At 35.3% G+C, this 26,480-nt stretch overlaps 1 protein-coding gene across 1 annotated transcript in view; it reads right to left on the bottom strand.

Moving 5' to 3' along the window:
* Nucleotides 1-26,480, bottom strand: part of ANO2 (anoctamin 2) — a 532,091-nt gene that overhangs the window by 126,631 nt on the left and 378,980 nt on the right. The window contains exon 13 of the mRNA XM_056799271.1: nucleotides 13,858-13,932. Within this exon, the coding sequence (XP_056655249.1) occupies nucleotides 13,858-13,932 (75 nt within the window). The remainder of the gene's footprint in view (nucleotides 1-13,857; nucleotides 13,933-26,480) is intronic.

Here is a 26,480-nt window from a genome sequence, read left to right as displayed (position 1 = left end):
AGCCAAAGCAGTACTCAGGGGGAAACTTATATCCTTGAGTTCATATATTAACAAACTAGAGAGAGAAGAGATCAAGGAATTGGGCATGCTAATTAAAAAACTAGAAAGTGAACAAATTAAAAATCCTCAGATGAAGACTAAATTAGAGATCCTAAAAATCAAAGGAGAAATTAATAAAATTGAAAGTCAAAGAACTATTGATTTATTAAATAAGATTAGAAGCTGGTACTTTGAAAAAACAAATAAAATAGACAAAGTACTGGTCAATCTAATTTTAAAAAAGGAAAGAAGAAAACCAAATTGACAATATCCAAGATGAAAAGGGAGATCTCACCTCTAATGAAGAGGAAATCAAGGCAATCATTAAAAACTACTATGCCCAATTATATGGCAACAAATATGGCAATCTAGGTGAAATGGATGAATACTTACAAAATATAAATTGCCTAGACTACCAGAGGAAGAAATAGATTACCTAAACAACCCCATATTAGGAAAAGAAACTGAACAAGCCATCAAAAAAAATCCCTAAGAAAAAATCCCCAGGTCCAGATGGATTCACAAATGAATTCTATCAAACATTCAAAGAACAACTAATCCCAATATTTTATAAAATATTAGACAGAATAGGCAATGGAGTTCTACCAAATTCATTTCACGACACAAATATGGTACTGATCCCCAAACCAGGAAGGTCAAAAACAGAGAAAGAAAACTATAGACCAATCACCGTAATGAATGTAGATGCAAAAATCTTAAGTAGGATACTAGCAACAAGACTCCAGGCAAGTCATCACGAGGGTTATTCACGATGACCATGTAGGATTCATACCAGGAATGCAAGGATGGTTCAATATTAGGAAAAGCATGCACATAATTGACCATATTGACAAGCAAACCAACAAAAATCACATGATTATCTCAATGAATGCAGAAAAAGCCTTTGACAATATACAACAACAATTCCTATTTAAAACACTAGAAAGTATAGGAATAAAAGGGCCATTCCTAAAAATAATAAGTAGTATACATCTAAAACCATCAGGAAACATCATCTGCAATCGGGATAAACTAGAAGCCTTCCCAATAAGATCAGGAGTGAAGCAAGGATGCCCATATCACCTCTATTATTTAACATTGTACTAGAAACACTAGCTGTAGGGATTAGAGAGGAAAAAGAAATTGAAGGTATTAAAATAGGCAATGAGGAGACAAGCTATCACTCTTTGCTGATGATATGATGGTCTACTTAAAGAGTCCTAGAGAATCAACCAAAAAGCTAATTGAAACAATCAACAATTTTAGCAAAGTTGCAGGATACAAAATAAATCCAGATAAGTCATCAGCATTCCTATATATCTCCAACACATCTTAGCAGCAAGAATTAGAAAAAGAAATTTCATTTAAAATCATCCTAGGCAATATAAAATACTTAGGAATATATCTGCCAAGACAAACACAGGAACTATATGAACACAACTACAAAACACTCACCACACAACTAAAAGTAGATCTAAACAATCAGAAAAGCATTGATTGCTCATGGGTAGGATGAGCTAACATAATAAAAATGACAATTTTACCCAAATTAATTTACCTATTTAGTGTCATACCCATTGAACTATGAAAAAAAAATTTACTGAATTAGAAAAACCCATAATAAAGTTCATTTGGAGGAACAAAAGATCAAGTATATCCAGGGAAATCATGGGGAAAAAATGCAAAGGAAGGAGGACTTGCAGTCCCAGATCTCAAACTATACTATAAAGCAGTGGTCATCAAAACAATTTGGTACTGGCTAAGAGACAGAAACGAGGATCAGTGGAATAGACTTGGGGTAAATGACCTCAGCAAGACAGTCTATGATAAGCACAAAGATCCCAGCTTTTCAGACCAAAATCTACTATTTGATAAAAACTGCTGGGAAAATTGGAAGACAGTATGGGAGAGATTAGGTTTGGATCAACATCTCACACTCTACACCAAGATAAACTCAGAATGGGTGAATGACCTGAATATGAAGAAGGAAACTATAAGCAAATTAGGTGAACACAGAATAGTATACATGTCAGATTTTTGGGAAAGGAAAGACTTGAAAGACTTTAAAACCAAGCAAGAGCTAGAAAAAAAAATAACAAAATGTAAAATCAATAATTTTGATTACATCAAATTAAAAAGGTTTTGAATAAACAAAATGAATGCATACAAAATTAGAAGGGAATCAACCAATTGGGAAACAATCTTCATAAAAAAAGCCTCTGACAAAGGTCTATATACCCAAATTTATAAAGAATTAAACCAATTGTACAAAAAATCAAGCAATCCTCCAATTGTTAAATGGGCAAGGGACAGGAATAGGCGATTTTCAGTTAAAGAAATCAAAACTATTAATAAGCACATGAAAAAATGTTCTAAATCGCTTATAATCAGAGAAATGCAAATCAAAACAATTCTGAGTTATCACCTCACAGCTAGCAGATTGGTTAATATGATAGCAACAGAAAATAATGAATATTGGAGGGGATGTGGCACAGTTGGGACATTAATGCATTGCTGGTAGAGTTGTGAATTGATCTAACCATTCTAGAGGGCAATTTGGAATTATCCCCAAAGGGCGCTATAAGACTGTCTGCCCTTTGATTCAGCCATAGCACTCTGGGTTTGTACCCCCAAAGAGATAATAAGGAAAAAAAACTTGTACAAGAATATTCATAGCTGCACTCTTTGTGGTGGCCAAAAATTGGAAAATGAGGGGATGCCCTTCAATTGGGGAATGGCTGAATAAATTGTGGTATATGTTGGTGATGGAATACTATTGTGCTAAAAGGAATAATAAAGTGGAGGAATTCCATGCAGTCTGGAACACCCTCCAGGAAGTGATGCAGAGCGAAAGGAGCAGAACCAGGAAAACATTGTACACAGAGACTGATACACTGTGGTACAATCAAAGGTGATGGACTTCTCCATTAGGGACAATGCAATGTCCCTGAACAATCTGCAGGGATCTAAAAAACACTATCCACAAGCAGAGGATAAACTGTGAGAGTAAAAACACCGAAGAAAAGCAACTGCTTGACTACAGGGGTTGAGGGGATATGACTGAGGAGAGACTAAATGAACACTCTAGAGCAAATACCAACAACATGGAAATGGGTTTGAGTCAAGAACACATGTGATATCCAGTGGAATCATGCGCTGGCTATGGGAGAGGTGGGGCGGGGGGGGGGAAGAAAATGATTTTTGTTTCCAATGAATAATGTTTGGAAATGACCGAATAAAATAATTCTTAAAAAAAATAAATAATAAATAAATAAAATATAAATAAATAAATAAACAAATAAACAAATAAATAAACGAATAAATAAATAAATAAATAAATAAATAAATAAATAAATAAATAAATAAATAAATAAATAAATAAATAAATAAATAAATAAATAAATAAATAAATAAATAAATAAATAAATAAAGTGGAGGAATTCCATGGGAACTGGAACAACCTCCAGGAATTGACGCAGAGTGAGAGGAGCAGAACCCGGAGAGCATTGTACACAGAGACTGATACACTGTGGTACAATCAAAGGTAATGGACTTCTCCATTAGGGACAATGCAATGTCCCTGAACAATCTGCAGGGATCTAAAAAACACTATCCACAAGCAGAGGATAAACTGTGAGAGTAAAAACACCGAAGAAAAGCAACTGCTTGACTACAGGGGTTGAGGGGATATGACTGAAGAGAGACTAAATGAACACTCTAGAGCAAATACCAACAACATGGAAATGGGTCTGAGTCAAGAACACATGTGATACCCAGTGGAATCATGCTCTGGCTATGGGAGAGGTGGGGCGGGGGGAGGAAAAGAAAATGATTTTTGTTTCCAATGAATAATGTTTGGAAATGACCGAATAAAATAATTCTTAAAATAATAAATAATAAATAAATAAAATATAAATAAACAAATAAACAAATAAATGAATAAATAAATAAATAAAGTGGAGGAATTCCATGGGAACTGGAACAACCTCCAGGAATTGACGCAGAGTGAGAGGAGCAGAACCCGGAGAGCATTGTACACAGAGACTGATACACTGTGGTACAATCAAAGGTAATGGACTTCTCCATTAGGGTCAATGCAATGACCCTGAACAACTTGGAGGACCCTACAAGAAAAACCACTATCCACATCCAGAGGAAACACTGAGGGAGTAAAAATACCAAAGAAAAACAACTGCTTGAATACATGGGTGGAGGGGATATGACTAGGGAGGTAGACTCTAAATGAACATCCTAATGTAAACATCAACAACATGGAAATAGGTCCTGATCATGGACAAAAGGAATACCCAAGAAATTGCATGTTGGCTGTGGGAAGGGGTAAGGGGATGAGAGTGAGGGAAATAATGTGATTATTGTAACCAAGGGAAAATGTTCTAAATTGACTAAATAAATTAATTTAAGAAATCTAAAAAAAAAAAAGGATCAGCTAAAGTGCCATCTCCTCGAGAGATCTGTCATGATTCACTCAATTCTTAGTGACCAGTCCTAATTCCTTTTATTTACTTATTTTGTATATTACAGTCTTGATTTTGCTAAGGAGATCAAGACACTTATAGATGCCTGGTAGTTTCAGGCAGAGTTCCTCCAGTATTCACCATTCCTTGATGCCTGCTGGGGAGTTTGCCTTGACCATATAATTAACTGTCTGGACTTTGACAGAAAGCCAATCTCTCTCAACTTGAGAAATTATAAGAAATAAAAGCAGAGGAGCATGGCAAAAAAATAGCTATCCAAAAATAGTGCCATGACATCAGCAGTGATAGACTCCAAGACCAGTTCTCTGAGAGTGGACTGGGCATGAAATTTCATTGCGAAACTTCTACATGACTAGAGAATCCAAGGTGGAGAGCCTTCCTTTCCTGTACATATCTACTTACTTTGTCTCTTAAATTGGCAATGATGACAAATGTGATTATATATTGTATTGCTAATGCAGAAGAAGGAAGAAATCTAGGAATATTCAATAGAGAATTAAAACTGAACTTTTTTTTTTCACCAGCAACTTACTAGCCAGTATAGAAAAAGAAAATATAATTGGATCTTTGTAGGGGATGAGAGAATAAATCAGCAGCAGGCTGAACTAGACTGGTATTGGAAAAGTCCTATCTGTTTTCTTTCCCATTATTTCCAAAGATTTTGAGAGGAAAACCACACCTTTTTGAGGAAGGAGGGACCAAGGAATTAGCTTAGGAAGAAGATATGTCCAAAGGGCAACTAGTTCTACTCATTCAAATCTGCAGGAGACACATAAGAAAGTGATAACTCCATTCATCTCTATATAATAGCATTACAACAGCATTTCACTATTATAGGTATATGTCCTCTGTGAACTTGTACTCCATCTGAATCAGGACCAGGAGTTCTAAGACATAGCTGAGTCCTCCATGAAGTATGCAAAGAAGTTTAACCACAGTTCCCTTAGGATGCTCAGCTCAAACTTCGCATAGGGCTGTTCATCAGGAGAAATGTAAGAATTCTGTACTTAATGTCTTATTTCATAGATAGCCTGGGAGCTAGAAAGTAGAATCTGATGCTAAGTTGAATTCAGGAAGGTTAGTGGTTTGTTTGGCTGCTAGAGAAGATCTCTGACCTATGACCTTTTCTGGTAACCAGCTAACTCTCATAAATCATGGTTAATAAAATAAGCAGGCATCCTGGGAAAGAATTAGTGTTACCATTATACTTTGCATTCCATGCACATGTTCACTAGCACCAAACTCCCTTTTCTCTGCCATGTTGTCCCACCCTTCCTTCCCTTCTCTAGCATAAATAAGGCTTTGGGAAGGGAGAAGAGGTAGAAGGATAATGATCTTCCAGAGTCTTGGAGAGTAGAAAGATTGTAGTCACTTGGTCAATACTTATGCCATATGTTGTGAATTCTGCTCTTTAATTATTAAGTGCTATTTCTTTACCTCTTCGCTTTATCATAAGAAAAAATGTCAATAAAAATATCAAAAAAATACCTGCTTTTGAGGAAAACCAACTCCATTAAAACAAGTCTCTATCACTATCACTCTCTCCCTCTATAGCTCTATATACTGCTCCCTGAAATATAGTACATTCAAAAGGTGAGGGGAATAGCCAACTAGTGGGTAGGGGTCAAGAGCTCATTTCAGTTGGGTAGAATCACAAATGTAAATACACCTTGCCAAGTGATGCCCTGTAGCGAAAAGCGGAATTAAGGAATAGTAATTTGCTGATTCAGATAACTATTGGAAATTTGGTATTTAATTAGTTCTAATGCCCCAGGGGTGAGTATGGGACCAGCAGCACCATCTGGTGGTTAAATGAGCATTTAGCTAAAGCCTGGACTTCAGTAGGGGAAAATTTGAAAACAAAACAAAACAAAAAACCGAAAGTTAGGTACAAAATGATCATTTAAAACAAACCAAAAAACTGGTTGATTAAACTTTATCCCTTTTTTTTCCCCACTATTACCCTCTTGCCCATGCCTCCAGCTCCAATAATGATTCAAGGAATGGGATAGCTCTTCTAGTGGAATCTGAAACAGAACCTAGTCACTCAAAGGGGAGATAGGGAGAGAATGAGAGAGACAGACAGACAGACAGACAGACAGACAGACAGAGACAGAGAGAGACAGAGACAGAAAGAGAGAGAGAGACAGACAGAGAGAGAGAGACAGAGACAAAGACAAAGAGACAAACAGAGTCTAGACTTCATCTTCCTCGGTTACTCAAAGTCTTAATTTTCTTTTATCATCATCATCTTTTTCTTCAACTTTTAAAGAATTTCTTTTAGTTATTATGTTTCTTGATACTACTTCTTTCTAGTTTTTTCATTAAAGAATAAATTAATTTTAATCATTAATGCTTTGTTTGAAAAAACAATGTTATAAAGAAATTCTATGGAAAACATTTTAAAGCATTAATTGAGCATGATGGATGCTATAAGTAAATTTTGTAGTTTTCAAAGACATTCATTTTTTCACTTTGCAGTTTCAGAATTTAGCATTTAATTCCTAACAAAATAATAATATTAATGCTTATTCTTTATTATTATATATCACAGAGTGAACAAGTATTGAAAACCTTCCAATATCCTAATTTTCCACCAATCTGACCTCCTACAAAGATTTTCCCAGTAAGTCGAATAAAATAAATCAATAATCTTAACTGACAGTCTGACCTACAAAATTTAGTACCACTTCAATTCTATTTAATTAGATTCAATTTAATACAGTATTGAGAATATAGATGTGTGCCTGGTGTTAAGAAAAAAAAGTGACTTTATTCTTATTCTCAAGGGAAAGTCAGGTTCAATCTGAACTCTGTATCTTATTTTGAACCTAGTCTCTATCTATTTGCTGGGGAATGGATGAATGGATAATGATGGTGCTGATGATGGTAAAAATTCTAGGTTAACAGATCATGATCATTCACAAGAAAGTTAACAAATTTTCCTAAATGGCAATGCCCATTTTGTGAATGAAAACTCTGCTCTTCTTTTCCTTCTCCCCTCCTCCCCACAATTTAATGTGTAACCTTACCTAGAAATCTCTTCAGGCTAATCCATCCTAGCAGTTCCCTTTCCCAGGTCACTCACCATACCTAAAATGAATTCCTTCATCATACCGCCTTGTTAAAATCCTTCTTGACTTGCTAAAAAGGGTGTCTTCTCTGAGAAGCCTTTCTTGATTCTCCAATGTTTACTCTCACAAATACATCTTGCATATTTCATCTGAATTTCTCCTTTGTCTGAATAATTCTATGACTTCAAAATTCACAAAATTTTAGTTTAGAAAGAACTTTGGCAATCATTTAGTCCAATCTGTCCTTAAAAAATAAGTTCCATTATAAAGTAAATGATCATGAAAGCCCTGCCTAAAGATTTTCCATCTTTATCTATGTATATTTTTTATAGTTCCTTTGCTCTTAGTAGACTGTAAGTTCTTTTTTTTTTATGAAAAACATCTTGAAAAAAGTTTACGTTTATTGCCACTAGGAACATAGCAATTCACTCCTATTCTCTTCTAGCTAATTGAGTGTCTGCTTCCAGAAAGTTTAAACTTCAGTTCTGCTTTCTGAAGACAAAGGATTTCTTTTTTTTTTCCATTTGAATAAGTTTATTTAGTCAATTTAGAACGTTATTCCTTGGTTACAATAATCACATTATTTCCATCCCTCCCCTCCACCCACTCGTCCCACAGCCAACATGAAATTTCATTGGGTATTACATGTGTCCTTCATCAGAACCCATTTCCATGTTGTTGTTAACACTAAGATGCTCATTTAGGGCCTACATCCCCAACCATATCCCTTCGACCCATGTATTCAAGCAATTGTTTTTCTTTGGTATTTTTACTCCCACAGTGTTTCCTCTGGATGTGGATAGTGGTTTTTCTCATAGGTTCCTCCAAGTTGTTCAGGGTCATTGCATTGCCACTAATGGAAAAGTTTATTACATTCAATTGTACCACAGTGTATCAGTCTCTGTGTACAATGTTCTCCTGGTTCTGCTCCTCTTGCTCTGCATCAATTCCTGGAGGTTGTTCCAGTCTCCATGGAATTCCTCCACTTTATTATTCCTTTGAGCACAATAGTATTCCATCACCAACATATACCACAATTTGTTTAGCCATTCCCCAATTGAAGGGCATCCCCTCATTTTTCAATTTTTTTGCTACCACAAAGAGCGCAGCTATGAATATTTTTGTGCATATCTTTTTCCTTATTATATCTTTGGGGTACAAACGCAGCAGTGCTATGGCTAGATCAAAGGGCAAACAGACTTTTACTGCCCTTTGGGGATAGTTCCAAATTGACCTCCAGAATGGTTGGATCAATTCACAACTCCACCAGCAATGCATTAATGTCCCAACTTTGCCACATCCCCTCCAACATGCATTACTTTTCTTTGGTGTCATGTTAGCCTATCTACTAGGTGTGAGGTGATACCTCAGAGTTGTTTTGATTTGCATTTCTCTGATTATTAGAGATTTAGAGCACTTTTTCATGTGCTTATTAATAGTTTTGATTTCTTTAACTGAAAATTGCCTTTTCCTGTCCCTTGCCCATTTTTCAATTGGAGAATGGCTTGATATTTTTGTACAACTGGTTTAGCTCTTTATAAATTTGAGTAATTAGACCTTTGTCAGACATTTTTGTAATAAAGATTATTTCCCAATTTGTTGCTTCTCTTCTAATTTTGGATGCATTAGTTTTGTTTGTGCAAAAACTTTTTAATTTGATGTAATCAGAATTATTGATTTTACATTTTGTGATTTTTTTTCTAGCTCTTGCTTGTTTTTAAAGTCTTTCCTTTCCCAAAGATCTGACAAGTGTACTATTCTGTGTTCACCTAATTTGCTTATAGTTTCCTTCTTCATATTCAGGTCATTCACCCATTCTGAGTTTATCTAGTTTTTTAATTAACATGCCCAATTCCTTGACCTCTTCCCTCTATAATTTGTTAATATATGAACTCAAGGATATAAGTTTCCCCCTGAGTACTGTTTTGGCTAGATCCCATAGGTTTTGAAAGGATGTCTCATCATTGTTATTTTCTTCAATGAAATTATTAATTATTTCTATGATTTGTTCTTTAACTAATCAACTTTGGAGAATTGTATTGTTTAATTTCTAGTTAATTTTTGATTTGCCTCTCCATGTACCCTTACTAATTATTATTTTCATTGTATTATGATCTGAGAAGGTTGCATTTATTATTTCTGCTCTTTTACACTATTTGCAATGTTTTTATGTCCTAATACATGGTCAATTTTTGTGAATATACCATGTGCTGCTGAAAAGGTGTATTCCTTTTTGTCCCTATATATTTTTCTCCACACATTTATTATTTTTCTTAAATTTCATTTACTTCTCTTACCTCTTTCTTATTTATTTTGTGGTTTGATTTATCTAGTTCAGATAGAGGAAAGGTCAGGTCTCCCACTAGTATAGTTTTTCTGTCTATTTCATCCTTGAGCTCCACTAGTTTCTCCTTTAGAAATTTGTATGCTATGCCATTTGGTGCATACATGTTGAGTACAGATATTTCCTCACTGTCTATACTGCCTTTTATCAGGGTGTAATTACCTTCCCTATCTATTTTAACTAGATTTATTTTTACTTTGGCTTTGTCAGATATCATGATTGTGATTCCTGCCTTCTTTCTATCAGTTGATGCCCAGTAGATTTGGATCCATCTTCTTACTTTCACCCTATGCGTATCTATCTTACTCATGTGTGTTTCTTGTAAACAGCATATGGTAGGGTTTTGGATTCTAATCCACTCTGCTATTCACTTGCATTTTATGGGTGAGTTTATTCCATTCACATTCAGACTTATGATTACCAGCTGTGTATTTCCCAGCATTTTGATTTCTACTCCTGGTCTTGCCATTTCTTCTTTCACTATTTACTTCTACACCAATGTTTGTTTATAATCAGTCCCCCTACTTCCCATCCTTATTTTACTTCCCTTTCTATCCTTCTCCCTTCTTATTCCCCCCTTATTTTCCCTGTAGTCTTTTTAAAATTGCCCCCCAACTTCTCCCTCCTTTGTACTGCTTCCCTCACCAGCAGTCTGGATTGGATTGTTCTTCCCTCTTTGGGTCAGTTTCAAAGAATGTAAGAGTTGAGAATTTCCTATCTCCAACCTCATTACCCTTCCAGTGTATTGATTTTCTCCCCCCTCCCACCATGAGCTTCTTTGTGACATATAAATTCACCCCCATTTGTTTCTTTTCCCATTTCTTTTAGTATTAACCTTTTTTTTAGTTCTAGTTATATATATATATATATATATATATACACATATATGTATTTATGCATGCATATATCTATGTACCTTATGTCTTGTCCTTTCATCCTATACAGTTTTTCACTGTTCCCTCTAAGTGTAATTCTTCTACCTGCCCTTGTGGTAACAACAATTTTTAAGAGTTACCAATTACCTCTTTTCTTATAAGTATCCATATCATTTTAACTTACTGGGTCTCTTCAAAAAAAGTTTTTTTTGTTTGTTTTGTTTTTCTTTTTCCCCTCTTTTTTAATCACCTTTTGATGATTCTCTTGAATTCTGTGCTTGGATATCAAATTTTCTGTTCAAGGGTGGTCTTTTCTTTACAAATGCTTGGAATTCTTCTATTGTGTTGAATGATCATACTTTGCCCTGTAAGAATATAGTCAGTTCTACTGGGTAGTTGATTCTTGGTTGTAGACCTAGTTCTCTTGCTTTACAGAATATCATATTCCATGCCTTTCGATCCTTCAGTGTGGATTCAGCCAGATTCTCTGTTATCCTCATTGTGGTTCCATGGTATCTGAATGACTTCTTCTTAGCAGCTTGTAATATCTTTTCTTTGGTCTGATAGTTTTTGAATTTGGCAATAATATTCCTGGGTGTTGTCAGTTGGAGATTAAATACAGAAGGTAATCTGTGCATTTTTTTTACATCTCCACTTTCCCCTCTTGTTCTAGGATATCGAGGCCGTTTTCCTGAATAATTTCCTGTAGTGTTATGTCCAGGCTTTTTCTTTTGTCCTGGTCTTCTGGTAGACCAATGATTCTTAAATTGTCTCTTCTCGAACGATTTTCTAAATTGTCTGTTTTGTGAATGAAATGCTTCACATTTTCCTAAATTTTTTCATCTTTTCGTTTTGTTTTATAGTGTCCTGCTGTCTTGTGAGGTCACTTAATTCCAGTTGTTGTATTCTTGTTCTTAAAGACTGGATTTCATCCCTGACTTTTTGGTCATCCTTTTCCTTCTAGTCTGATTTTCTTTGAAGATTGTCTTTCATCCTCTTTACCTCATCTTTCATCTCCTTTGCCTCATTTTTCATCTCATTTGCCTCATTTTCCAGCTGGTTGATTTTGGCTTTCAAGACACTGTTTTCTCATTTTAGTTCAAGTGCCTCTGTTTCCAGATGACTTATCTTAATTTTTAAGTTCTTTTCCTAAATGTCTTCCACCTCTCTTAATTGTGTTTTGAGTTCTTCCACAGCCTGTATCTAATTCGCTGGGATTTCTGATTTATCATTTGCTGATCTCTCCCACTCTGTTCAGTTTGCTCAGTAGAAGCTGTCTACTGAGGTTTCTTTCTTCTTTTTCTGCTGTTTGCTCATATTCACCCCTTCTTTACTACCCTTATTTGTCTGTGCTCTTTCTCCTCTCATTTTTTTTGAGGGGGTTTGGGGGCTTCGGTCATTCTCCCCTCTTGGAGCTTTAACAGAAGATCTCTCGGTATAGTCTCTGGGGGAGGGTTGTTGGGGGTTTGAGCTTCCCTGTCCTCTGGAGGCTTTTGATTGGATTAAAGTCCAGCAGTCAATGAGGATGGCTGTGGAGCCTGGGCTTCCCAGAGTTCTGAAGACTTTTGATGGGATTAAGTTCAGCTTAGTTGGGTTGGGTATGCTCTGAGACCAAAACCTCCTCAAAGGCTGGAGCACATATGGAGGTTCTCCACAGCTCTGGCCAGGTTGCCAGGCCTATGCTCCCTCTCTAGCTCCTTCCCCGCCATCTGTGTTGGATGCTCTGAACTTGGCGCAGCCCTACCCACAAGGTACACCCTCCAGACCAGCACCTTTGCCTGCCCAGAAGTTGCTGCTGCTGCTGGAGTCTGAGCGCTCTGGGTGGGAGGGGGGATGGGTCCTGGGACCTTCCTTCTGTCTTCCCCTTAAACCCAAGTGTTTTCGTATTCCAGCTTTTTGGGGGCCGCTCCTTTTGAATTAAGTTCAGCAGGAGGGTTCCTTGGCTCTTTTTTGTTGTTAAGTTTGATTTTCAGTCCCCTAAGAGCTTTCAGTTGGTGATCAGTTAGGAAGGGTATTCAGAGGTCTGAACTTCTGCTCCTTCTAGGCCGCCATCTTGACTCGACAAAGGATTTCTCTCTAGACTATAAGTTCTTGAAAGGCAAGGACTATCATTTTCTAGTTTTATATCCATTGTGAAATTTCTCAAATGTAGTTATAGAGGCAGAAAGATAACCTTGAATGTTCTACTTGGTCAAGTATAGATTCAAAAAAGCCTCATGCATAAAACCAATATATTGCATTTGGGAAATTATGATCCCAAAATGTTTCCTTATATAAAAACACAGTTGTTGTTTTTAATTTATGTGCATATTTTTTTCATTTCTAAGCCCTTACTTTCTGTTCTAGTAACAGCTCTAAGACAGAAGGGCAAGGGCTAGGCAATAGCAGTTAAATAACTTGCCCAGCGTCACAGAGCTAGGAAGTGTCTGAGGTTAGATTTGAACCCAAGTCCTCCAAATTCCAAGCTTGGCACTCTTATTGATTGTGCTGCCCAGGGGTGGGCCCCTGTTGTGTTTTGAGTACCAGTATCTCCTAGTGATGCTGTATAATTGCAAACCATGGTATACCACAATCTCCAAAGAATCAAATTCATCAGTGATCAAAAAGACAATGGAGAAATGTATGCTGCAACACATTCCTAGTGATAACCTGCGTACAAGAAGTAACATAATAGCCCTATGAATATATACATGATGGGGAAATGATGGGAAGGACAGTTATTCAGCAGTAAGGAAGAATAACAGATAGGCAATCTAAATGTTTCAATGGTACCTATGTATCATAAAAATAATTAAAGAAAGAATTCTAGCACATTAGATTAAGTTTATATAGCAGGTTTATGAGAAGAAAATGGACAAGAAAAAAAGAATGAAAAGAATGGATTATGATATGTACTAATACCTGTAAGTTTCCAATATGTTTAATATAACTTTGTAGATAGTGGGCAAATAATAAATGTATATTTTTAAACTACATTGGATTAAGCTACATTCTGTCTTCTTGAAAATTCAAACATTTAATGACATTACCATGAACATGATTGAAGCAAAGTTCATTAGGTACCCAGGGAAACGATCTTTCCAGGTCAATTTGTCATCATCATCCTAGAAGGAAATATAAACATGAGGATAAATATCAGTGCTCAAATCTGCGTGAGCTGCTTACTCACTCACATGACAATAATTTTAAATTAAAGTATCTTGCATATAGTTGTCATTTTACCAATTTCTCATATTTTACATTTTCTTTTTTATTATGGACTTAATGTGAACATCTAGTACATCTAGTCCATTACCTCTCTAGCAAGAATTGAGAAAATGTTTAATTTTTATATTGTGAAGTCATGTTTGGTCATTACCTCAATCAGGGTTCTGAAATCTTTTAGAAAATAATTATTTCCCTTTATATTATTATAGGCATTATATAAACCATTTGGTTGGTTCTGTTTATTTCACTATGCAAAAGTTCATGTAAGTCTTCCCTTTTTTCTCTAAATCTATCCATTTCATCATATTGAAAATAATATTCCATTAAATTTAAATACCACAATTTGTTCTCCTATTTCCCATATGATGAGCACCCATTTTGTATCTAATCATTGCTATAATGGAGAGTGTTACTATAAATATTTTTGTACATATGAATCCTTTTCCTCTGGCTTTGACCTCCATGGGATAAATTCCTAGTATTAGTACCACTGAATTAAAGGGTGAACACAATTTATTATTTGATCTTTTGTTAATATAATTGACATGGCATTTAATCTAAAAATTAACTTAATTTGTTATATTGATATTGACTAATATATTTGAGAATTCTTTCTTCAATTATTTGAGACTTCTCATATTTATAAAGTATTTTGTAGTTATACACATAAAATTCTTGTGTTTTGGTAAGTAAGTTCCCAGATATTCATACATTCTGGAATTATTTTGAATGGAATTTCTTTTCCCATTTAATTTTTTTTTGTGAAATAAAAAAGGCTAATTATTTTTGTAAATTTATTTTATAACTTTATATTTTATTGGTTATCAATTGTTTTAATTAATTTCATTTCAACTTCTAAGATTCTCTAAGTAAAATGTCTCAATAGCAATACTTTTGTTATAGTCAGCTGCTTATTTCTATATTTCTATTTGTTGTCTTATTGCTATAGCAACATTTCCAGACCTGTATCAAATAAAAATATCAGCAATGAATGTCATTGCTTTATCCCTAATTTTTTAGAGAAGCCTCTCATATTTCCCTATTACAATTAATTCTTTGGTAGTCCTTAGTTTTATATCATATTACAAAATTATTTATTCCTATAGTTTATTTATTTATACCTATAAATTTATTCTTATACTTTAAATACACACAAGTGTATACTGTACTTTGTCTAAAATTTTCCCTTAATCTGTTTGTAAAATATGATTTTTTCATGTGATTTATATTGATCTTAAAATGTATATGATTTAACAGGTTAGTAGTTTTCTGAACTAATCCTGCATTACTGGTGATACAATCTGCTAATAGCATATAATCTTTTGAAATATGTCACTGAATTTGCTAATATTTTATTCAATATTTTTACATAAATATTTACTTGCTGATGACCTATAGTTTTCATTCTTTGCTTTATCTCACCTCATTTTATATATCAGGATCAGATTAGTCTCATTAAAAGAGTTTGGTATGATGACCTTTTTCCAATGTTTACAATATTATATTAGAGTTCATTTCCTTCCATTTTTTTGATAGATTTCACTTTTACATACATCTGCTTATTTGTCCAATTTCTGAGTTCACTTGTAGTTTGTTTAATTTTTCTTTGTGTAAATAAAGTATTTAAATACTTACTGTCTTGTTCTGTTGTTTATTTTATATTTTTTGTAAATTTCCTGTTTTATATATCTTGGCATATACTTAGACGAAATAATTTCTAATAATTTCCTTTATAACTTTGTTTTGAATTCTCCTTTTTTTCTTTTTTTTGATATGGGGATTTGATTTTCTCTCTTTTCTAATCAAATTAGTTAATGCATATTTTAATCGTTTATATTCAAAACTGTTTCTAGTTTTAGTGGTTTATTTTTTATTTGTTTTCAACTTTGCTAATTTCCTCTTTCAGTTTCAAGAATTTTATGTTATATTTAATTAGAAATATTGGGGTGGAGTCCCGGTGAAAGTTACTGCCTGGGGCTCCCGCTGCAGAGAGCTGGTCGAAAAAACAGCAACCCTCAGGGCGGGCAAGACAGCCTCACGGGCTGGATCCTGCTATCCAAGTCTCAGTGAAAGTCCTTGCCCTAGAGCTTGGGAAAGCTGCAGCCCATCCCCCCCGCAGGCCAACGAAACAGCCTCACGGCCAGCGATTCTGAAGGCAACTTCCGGAAAGCGAGCCGGGGGGAGAGTGTGGCCTCGTGGTCCGACCCTTCCATTCCAGTTCCAGTGAGGCATATTCAGTTTAACCCAGGGAAAGCTCGTAGAACCAACATCTGCCCAGGACTAAAGCCTCTGAACACCAGACAGAGACAAGAAAAACTAATCCTCCACATTCAGAAATGGCAAACTCCACAGAACCACAGAAGCCCCAAAATACCAAGAAAAATAAGAAGAAAGGGGCGACTTTGGACACATTCTATGGAGCCAAAATACAAAATACAGAGCAGACAGAAGATAATATAAAAGAAAATGCTCCAAAACCTTCCGAAGGAAATGGAAACTCTCCACAAACCTATGAAGAATTTGAATCAGAAATGACCAAAAAGATGGAAGCCTCTGGGAGGAAAAGTTGGAAATAATGAAAAAGAAATTCACGCATCTACAAAACCAGTTTGACCAAACTGTAAAAGAAAACCAGGCTTTAAAGGCCAGAATCAGGCAGCTGGAAGACAACGATCATGTAAAAGAGCAAGAATTAATAAAGCAAAGCCAAAATACCAAGAAATTAGAAGAGAACATAAAATATCTCACCGACAAGGTGATAGATCTGGAAAATAGGGGGAGAAGGGAGAATTTAAGAATAATTGGACTCCCAGAAAAGCCAGAAATAAACACCAAACTGGACATGGTGATACAAGATATAATCAAAGAAAATTGCCCAGAGATTCTAGAACAAGGGGGCAATACAGCCACTGACAGAGCTCACAGAACACCTTCTACACTAAACCCCCAAAAGACAACTCCCAGGAATGTAATTGCCAAATTCCAAAGCTATCAAACAAAAGAAAAAATCCTACAGGAAGCCAGAAAAAGACAATTTAGATATAAAGGAATGCCAATCAGGGTCACCCAAGACCTTGCAAGTTCTACTCTGAATGATCGTAAGGCATGGAACATGATCTTCAGAAAGGCAAGAGAGCTGGGTCTCCAACCAAGAATCAGCTACCTAGCAAAACTGACTATATACTTCCAAGGGAAAGTATGGGCATTCAACAAAATAGAAGACTTCCAACTTTTTGCAAAGAAAAGACCAGAGCTCTGTGGAAAGTTTGATACCGAAAATCAAAGAGCAAGGAATACCTGAAAAGGTAAATATTAAGGAAAGGGGAAAATGTTATCTTCTTCTTTTACTCAAACTCTCTTCTATAAGGACTACATTTATATCAACCTATGTATACTAACATGTGGGGAAAATGTAATATATAAATAGGGGGTAAAGAAAGACCAAATAGAATAATCATTCTCACACAAAGATTCACATGGGAAGGGGAGGGGAAGAAAACTCCTATAAGAAGGAGAGGAAGAGAGGGGGGGGTGGGTTACTTAAACCTCAATCTCAGGGAAATCAGCTCTGAGAGGGAAAAACATCCAGATCCATTGGGATCTTGAATTCTATCTTACCCAACAAGGGTAAGGAGAAGGGAAAACCAAGGGGGGGAGGGGGAGAGGGAGAACAAAAAGGGAGGGAAAGAGAGGGGGAAGGGGGAGGGAACAAAAAGGGAGGGACTAAAAAGGGAAACATCAAGGGAGGGGACAAGGGGGACTGTTTCAAAGTAAATCACTGGACTAAAAGGTAGAGCCGAAGAAGAAAAGGTTAGAATTAGGGAAGGCAATCAAAATGCCAGGGAGTCCACAAATGACAATCATAACTTTGAACGTGAATGGGATGAACTCACCCATAAAACGTAGACGAATAGCAGAATGGATTAGAATCCAAAACCCTACCATATGTTGTCTTCAAGAAACACACATGAGGCGGGTTGACACCCACAAGGTCAGAATTAAAGGATGGAGTAAGACCTTCTGGGCTTCAACTGATAGAAAGAAGGCAGGAGTGGTAATCATGATATCTGATAAAGCCAATGCAAAAATAGACCTGATCAAAAGGGATAGGGAAGGTAATTATATTTTGTTAAAAGGGACTATAGACAATGAGGAAATATCATTAATCAATATGTATGCACCAAATAATATAGCACCCAAATTTCTAATGGAGAAACTAGGAGAATTGAAGGAAGAAATAGACAATAAAACCATACTAGTGGGAGACTTAAACCAACCATTATCAAATTTAGATAAATCAAATCAAAAAATAAATAAGAAAGAGGTAAAAGAAGTGAATGAAATCTTAGAAAAATTAGAATTAATAGACATATGGAGAAAAATAAATAGGGATAAAAAGGAATACACCTTCTTCTCAGCACCACATGGCACATTCACAAAAATTGACCATACATTAGGTCACAGAAACATAGCACACAAATGCAGAAAAGCAGAAATAATGAATGCAGCCTTCTCAGATCACAAGGCAATAAAAATAATGATTAGTAATGGTACATGGAAAACCAAATCTAAAACCAATTGGAAATTAAACAATATGATACTCCAAAACCGTTTAGTTAAAGAAGAAATCATAGAAACAATTAATAATTTCATCGAGGAAAATGACAATGGCGAGACATCCTTTCAAACCTTTTGGGATGCAGCCAAAGCGGTAATCAGAGGTAAATTCATATCCCTGAATGCTTATATTAACAAACAAGGGAGAGCAGAGATCAATCAATTGGAAATGCAAATGAAAAAACTGGAAAGCGATCAAATTAAAAACCCCCAGCAGAAAACCAAATTAGAAATCCTAAAAATTAAGGGAGAAATTAATAAAATCGAAAGTGATAGAACTATTGATTTAATAAATGAGACAAGAAGCTGGTACTTTGAAAAAACAAACAAAATAGACAAGGTACTGGTCAATCTAGTTAAAAAAAGGAAGGAAGAAAAGCAAATTCACAGCATTAAAGATGAAAAGGGGGACAGCACCTCCAATGAGGAGGAAATTAAGGCAATCATTAGAAATTACTTTGCCCAATTATATGGCAATAAATACACCAATTTAGGAGAAATGGATGAATATATACAAAAATACAAACTGCCTAGACTAACAGAAGAGGAAATAGAATTCTTAAATAATCCCATATCAGAAATTGAAATCCAACAAGCCATCAAAGAACTTCCTAAGAAAAAGTCCCCAGGGCCTGATGGATTCACCTGTGAATTCTATCAAACATTCAGAGAACAGTTAATTCCAATACTATACAAACTATTTGACATAATAAGCAAAGAGGGAGTTCTACCAAACTCCTTTTACGACACAAACATGGTACTGATTCCAAAACCAGGCAGGTCAAAAACAGAGAAAGAAAACTATAGGCCAATCTCCCTAATGAATATAGATGCAAAAATCTTAAATAGGATACTAGCAAAAAGACTCCAGCAAGTGATCAGAAGGATCATTCACCATGATCAAGTAGGATTCATACCAGGGATGCAGGGCTGGTTCAACATTAGGAAAACCATCCACATAATTGACCACATCAACAAGCAAACTAGCAAGAATCACATGATTATTTCAATAGATGCAGAAAAAGCCTTTGATAAAATACAACACCCATTCCTATTAAAAACACTAGAAAGCATAGGAATAGAAGGGTCGTTCCTAAAAATAATAAACAGTATATATCTAAAACCAACAGCTAATATCATCTGCAATGGGGATAAACTAGATGCATTCCCAATAAGATCAGGAGTGAAACAAGGATGCCCATTATCACCTCTACTATTTGACATTGTACTAGAAACACTAGCAGTAGCAATTAGAGAAGATAAAGGAATTGAAGGCATCAAAATAGGCAAGGAGGAGACCAAGTTATCACTCTTTGCGGATGACATGATGGTCTACTTAAAGAATCCTAAAGATTCAACCAAAAAGCTAATTGAAATAATCAACAACTTTAGCAAAGTTGCAGGATACAAAATAAACCCACATAAATCATCAGCTTTTCTATATATCTCCAACACAGCTCAGCAGCAAGAACTAGAAAGAGAAATCCCATTCAAAATCACCTTAGACAAAATAAAATACCTAGGAATCTACCTCCCAAGACAAACACAGGAACTATATGAACACAACTACAAAACACTCGCCACACAACTAAAACTAGACTTGAACAAATGGAAAAACATTAACTGCTCATGGATAGGACGAGCCAATATAATAAAAATGACCATCCTACCCAAACTTATTTATCTATTTAGTGCCATACCCATTGAACTACCAAAATACTTCTTCACTGATTTAGAAAAAACCATAACAAAGTTCATTTGGAAGAACAAAAGATCAAGGATATCCAGGGAAACAATGAAAAAAAACACATATGATGGGGGCCTTGCAGTCCCTGACCTAAAACTATATTACAAAGCAGCAGTCATCAAAACAATTTGGTACTGGCTAAGAAACAGAAAGGAAGATCAGTGGAATAGACTGGGGGAAAGCGACCTCAGCAAGACAGTATATGATAAACCCAAAGATCCCAGCTTTTGGGACAAAAATCCACTATTCGATAAAAACTGCTGGGAAAATTGGAAGACAGTGTGGGAGAGACTAGGAATAGATCAACACCTCACACCCTACACCAAGATAAATTCAAAATGGGTGAGTGACTTAAACATAAAGAAGGAAACCATAAGTAAATTGGGTAAACACAGAATAGTATACATGTCAGACCTTTGGGAGGGGAAAGGCTTTAAAACCAAGCAAGATATAGAAAGAATCACAAAATGTAAAATAAATAATTTTGACTACATCAAACTAAAAAGCTTTTGTACAAACAAAACCAATATAACTAAAATCATAAGGGAAACAACAAATTGGGAAAAAATCTTCATAGAAACCTCTGACAAAGGTTTAATTACTCATATTTATAATGAGCTAAATCAATTGTACAAAAAATCAAGCCATTCTCCAATTGATAAATGGGCAAGGGAAATGGATAGGCAGTTCTCAGATAAAGAAATCAAAACTATTAACAAGCACATGAAGAAGTGTTCTACATCTCTTATAATCAGAGAGATGCAAATCAAAACAACTCTGAGGTATCACCTCACACCTAGCAGATTGGCTAACATGACAGCAAAGGAAAGTAATGAATGCTGGAGGGGATGTGGCAAAGTAGGGACATTAATTCATTGCTGGTGGAGCTGTGAACTGATCCAACCATTCTGGAGGGCAATTTGGAACTATGCCCAAAGGGTGACAAAAGAATATCTACCCTTTGACCCAGCCATAGCACTGCTGGGTCTGTACCCCAAAGAGATAATGGACACAAAGACTTGTACAAAAATATTCATAGCTGCGCTCTTTGTCGTGGCCCAAAACTGGAAAATGAGGGGATGCCCATCAATTGGGGAATGGCTGAACAAACTGTGGTATATGTTGGTGATGGAGTACTATTGTGCTAAAAGGCATAATAAAGTGGAGAAGTTCCATGGAGACTGGAACAACCTCCAGGAAGTGATGCAGAGCGAGAGGAGCAGAACCAGGAGAACATTGTACACAGAGACTAATACACTGTGGTATAATCGAACGTAATGGACTTCTCCATTAGTGGCGGTGTAATGTCCCTGAACAACTTGCAGGGATCCAGGAGAAAAAAACACCATTCATAAGCAAAGGATAAACTATGGGAGTGGAAACACCGAGGAAAAGCAACTGCCTGAATACAGAGGTTGAGGGGACATGACAGAGGATAGACTCTAAACGAACACTCTAATGCAAATACTATCAACAAAGCAATGGGTTCAAATCAAGAAAACATCTAATGCCCAGTGGACTTACACGTCGGCTATGGGGGGTGGGGGGGGAGGAAAAGAAAATGATCTATGTCTTTAACGAATAATGCTTGGAAATGATCAAAGAAAATATATATTAAAAAAAAGAAAAAAAAAGAAATATTGGGGTGGGGGTTGAGTTGTATTCCCATATTATTGTTAAGTTCTTTTTCTATTTTGTTGATTAAAACAGCAAGAAATAATAATTTCCCGTAGTAATTGTTTGGGCTGAAAGCTAAAAATTTTGGTGTGCTGTTGGATTGTTTTTTTTTTATTTTTTCTGATGAAATTATATATTGTTTTTATTATTTTTTCCTTTGAGCCACATATTCTTTAAAGTTATACTCTATTGTTTTCATTTAAGTTTGAATACTTCCTTCAAATTACTTTTTAAAATTATATTTGTTACTTCATTATATTCAGTAAATGAGGTGTTAAATGTTTCTGCTTTTCTGCATTGGTTTATGAATTTTTAATGCCAAGCACATGCTCAATTTTTGTAAAGGATGCAAATCTGAGATATACACACACTTTTGATTCTCATTCAATCATCACCAGAGATCTATCACATCTAAATTTCTAAAATTCTATTCTCTGGATTTGTCTCTCTCATAGAGATTTGTCTCAACTTATTACTAAATTTATTTTATTAAGTTTATTAAGGTGCAAAATGGAGCAGTTAAGGTCCCCAACTACTATGGTTTTGCTATCAATTTTTCCTTGTAACTTTTCCTTTAAGTACTTAGATATTGTACCATTTGGTTCATATACTAAAAGTACTGGTATTATTTCTGTACATATGGGGCCTTTAAGGATAATGTAGTTTCCCTGACTGTATTTTTTTAATGGTACCTCATATGAAATCAAGATTTTCATCCTTTTTAAATGTATTTTCTTGAGGCATAAAAATTTTTACTTCAACTCCTTATTTTGAATTTCAGTGAATCATTATGTTTTTGACATGATTCTTTTAAATAACAGTATCAATATTTCTGAATTCTTTTTTTAATCCATTGTTACTTTCCTTTATTTTCTGAGTTTATCTCATTTGAATTCATGGTTCTGATATTTTATTGTGCTTTTCCCCATTATATCCCCTTCCAATATTTGTGCCCCTCCCTTACTTTACAAAGAATTGGGTAGGGAAAGAAAAATAATGAAATTGACATAGTAATCTATAATTTAAGTAATATACTTCTACTCTGCTACATCTTGTTTCACAGCATTCCCACAATGATTACTGTTCTTGAAAGATGTACTAATTGACAAGTGCTGTATTAGGTACTAGGGCTATAAAGATAGAAATAAAAGAATTCCTTGCTCTTAAGAATATTACATTTTTTCATGGAAGACAATATGTGCACATATAAAGAGAATAAATACAAAATAAATATATACAGCAGAAGTTTTGGGAAAGAGGGTATTAGCAGTGTCTGAGGGTAATCTTCAGGTAGAAGATACTTAAAGGGGAGCCTTTTAAAAATAAGAGTATTCCACTGTGTACAATGGAAGGCTAAGATACAGTTGGATAGGGATGTTGAGAGATAATACACTGTTGATGGATATGAGGGACTGGGGAGTTATGGCCATGGGGGGAAACTTTGGAAATTCTACATGCTTCTTGGGCTAATGCAGACAACATGGAGGAGGAAAAGATGTGAATGCTAAGAAGGATTCTTGGAAGAAGTGGGATTTGAGAAGTGATAATTTGGAAAGTATAGTTGAGAAATCAGAAGGAAATTTTAAAAAGATACGTTGTAGTGTCCTTTATGCACAACAAAACTCCCAAAGACTATGAATACCCAGAGATCTATATTAAAGGGAAATAAAAAGGGCACTGAATATGGAGTCAGAAGACCTGGACTTAAGATTCAGTTCTAACTTTCTAGTTTCTTTATCTCTAAAATGGGAATACTGCTACTTGCTGAGAGAATATTATTTTCAGGCATACTGATATGACTGAAAAGAGATAATGAATTTAAAGGGCTCTTATAAAACTTACAGCACTATATAAATGTCAATTGTTATTAGGGTGGTCAGATCCATGTGACAAAGTGTTCCAGAAATCAGCACCAGGAGTAATGAACCTAATGCATTTTTTAATCCAGATGCAGCCTATTGTGTGCATAAATTACCCTGGGTGTGGAGACTGTAATTTAAGGTGGAGATAAATAATTCAGGTTGTCAGCACTGTAAATTAACACACCTGCTGGGATCAGATGGAAAGGGAGGGGTGGAGGCATGAGGAGGGGATTTCTGTTGTTTTAATGCATTTCTGAAAGAGATGATACTTTAAAAACAAAGTTTGTTATGAGAACTTAGCTTCTGACCTAACAGAATCAGAGCATCACACAATCACAATCTAAAGCCTGGAAAAGAACTCAAAACAATCTAGTTCAACCCATATCTGATTTTTAAAAATATTACCTCTATAATATACCCCAAACAAGTAGTCTTCCAGTTTGTGCTAATTTAATACCTCCAGTGGGAGAATCCACTATCTTTTACAGTTGTGTAGTCTACTTTTTGATAACTTTAATTATTATGAAGTTTTTCCTCAAATTAAGTCTAAATATGACTCCCTTCAATTTTTATCTATTGTTTCTAGTTTTTAGGGACAAATCTATTTCCTCTGAGGGTTGGATGGGAATTCAGTGACTATCTAGTCCAACCCATACCTAAAAGAAATATTCACTATAACCTGAAAATTGGCCATCAAATTTCTGCCTGAAGACCTCCAAGGAGAGGAAACTCACTATTCTCTAATACAGTCCATTCCAGTTTTGGACAGCTCTAATTTTTAGAATTTTTTTTCCTTATACATCAAACCTAAATTTGCCCCTTTTGTCACATGTTACTTGCTTTTTGTTTCAAGTCTAATCCCTCTTCCTGATAATAGTGGTTCAACTGCTTGAAGAAGCTATGACTTATCATGACCCCTCATCTTCTCTTTTCCAAACTAAACATCCTCAGTTCTTTACTCAAATGATATGGTCAAGGTATCCTTATCATTCTGAATACCCATCTGTGAATGCTCCTCAGGGAACAGCATCTTGCTAAAATTGTGCCACCAACCAATGAACACAACCACTCCTAATGTGGTCTGATGATGGCTAAATATGGGAGACTCCATTCCATATAGCTTAGATGGGGTGGGGATGGCCAACTCACATTGCTGATATGCTAAGTTTGCTGTCTACTAGAAAACCCCCAGGCCATTTTGAGACTTTCCATTTCACTTTTTCTTTCATTTGAGGTTGGAAATTTTATTGTTTGGACCCAAATGTATCACAATTATATAACTCTAGAAGATTTTACATGTATATTTTAAGGGTATTTTGTCCTTTCCCTGTATCTAACTATCTGAGTTATTTAAACTTTCCTTGACCACCCTAACTATTTCTGCCCCATTATTATTAATTATTATTAAGGGTTAAATCTGTTAGTTCATTCCTATGCTAAATTAGTCTGTTAGTATGTTAGTGGTAACTTCATATTGTGTACATGTATGTTATATATCCAAATCATTGGGGAAAAAATTAAGTAGGACATTTTAAGCACAGATTTCTGGAGTATTCTACTGGAACCTCCTCCCATATTGACACTGAATGACTACCCAATGAATTACTACTCTTTGTGTTATAGTAGGAAGAACACTGGTTCTGGAGTCAAAGAACCAGGGTTCAAATCTAGCTTTTTACTACCTGTATGACCTTGGGCAAATCATTTGACCCAAGTTTCAGTTTTCTCATCTTTAAAGTGGGTTGAGCTAAATGAACTATTGAGTACCTTCTATTCTTAGATCTATGGCCATATGTACTTGAAGAAAATTTTCAAGTCCCTTCTAAGCTTTTTTTTTCTTTTCATCCAAAGCCCATACTACTAGTCTTCCAGGTCTCTCGTCCTTTCACTCATTCATAGAAATATTTCAGCCTGGGCTGTGTCTTTCCTAAACTGTGCTTAGAATTGAATACGGATCTCCCAGAATAGCCTCACCTAGAGAACAACACAGAACTATTATCTTTCTCACTATGCATACTGCCACCATATTAATACAGATTAGAATCACATTAGCTTTATTTATAGTCCTGGCACACTTTCTACTTACAGCATCTTTGCAGTCTACTAGGCAACTTATAATCCCTCTTTCTAATGAAAGGTCTATGTCTCATAAAAACTGTTTTCTATCTACAATTCCATGATTCTGTATTTATGAAGCTGATTTTTCAAATCCAAGTGTAAAAATTTAAGTTAGATTTTAACTGAATGTTAAATTTCATCTTATTTGATTCAGCTTGTTGTACAGTCTGTCAAGATCAGTTTTTCAACTGACTTCCAACATGTTCACCTTCTTCCTATTCTTGGGTGACCTGCAAATATGAGAAATATGCCATCTATGCCGCCATCTATGGCATTAATAACAATGTTGACTAACATGTGGTCAAAGATGGTTTTGTGACAACACCAACTACATCTCTTCTTTGAGTAGGCACTGATGCATTTGAGACTTTGATGTCATCCAACTAGTTACCACTTTGGCTAACTTCCGCTATTTAGCCAATAT

This window comes from Monodelphis domestica, chromosome 5 (assembly GCF_027887165.1).
Source record: "Monodelphis domestica isolate mMonDom1 chromosome 5, mMonDom1.pri, whole genome shotgun sequence".
Taxonomy (NCBI): domain Eukaryota; kingdom Metazoa; phylum Chordata; class Mammalia; order Didelphimorphia; family Didelphidae; genus Monodelphis; species Monodelphis domestica.
The sequence above is the reverse complement of the archived record's forward strand: the minus strand, read 5'-3'. Positions and strand labels throughout refer to the sequence as shown.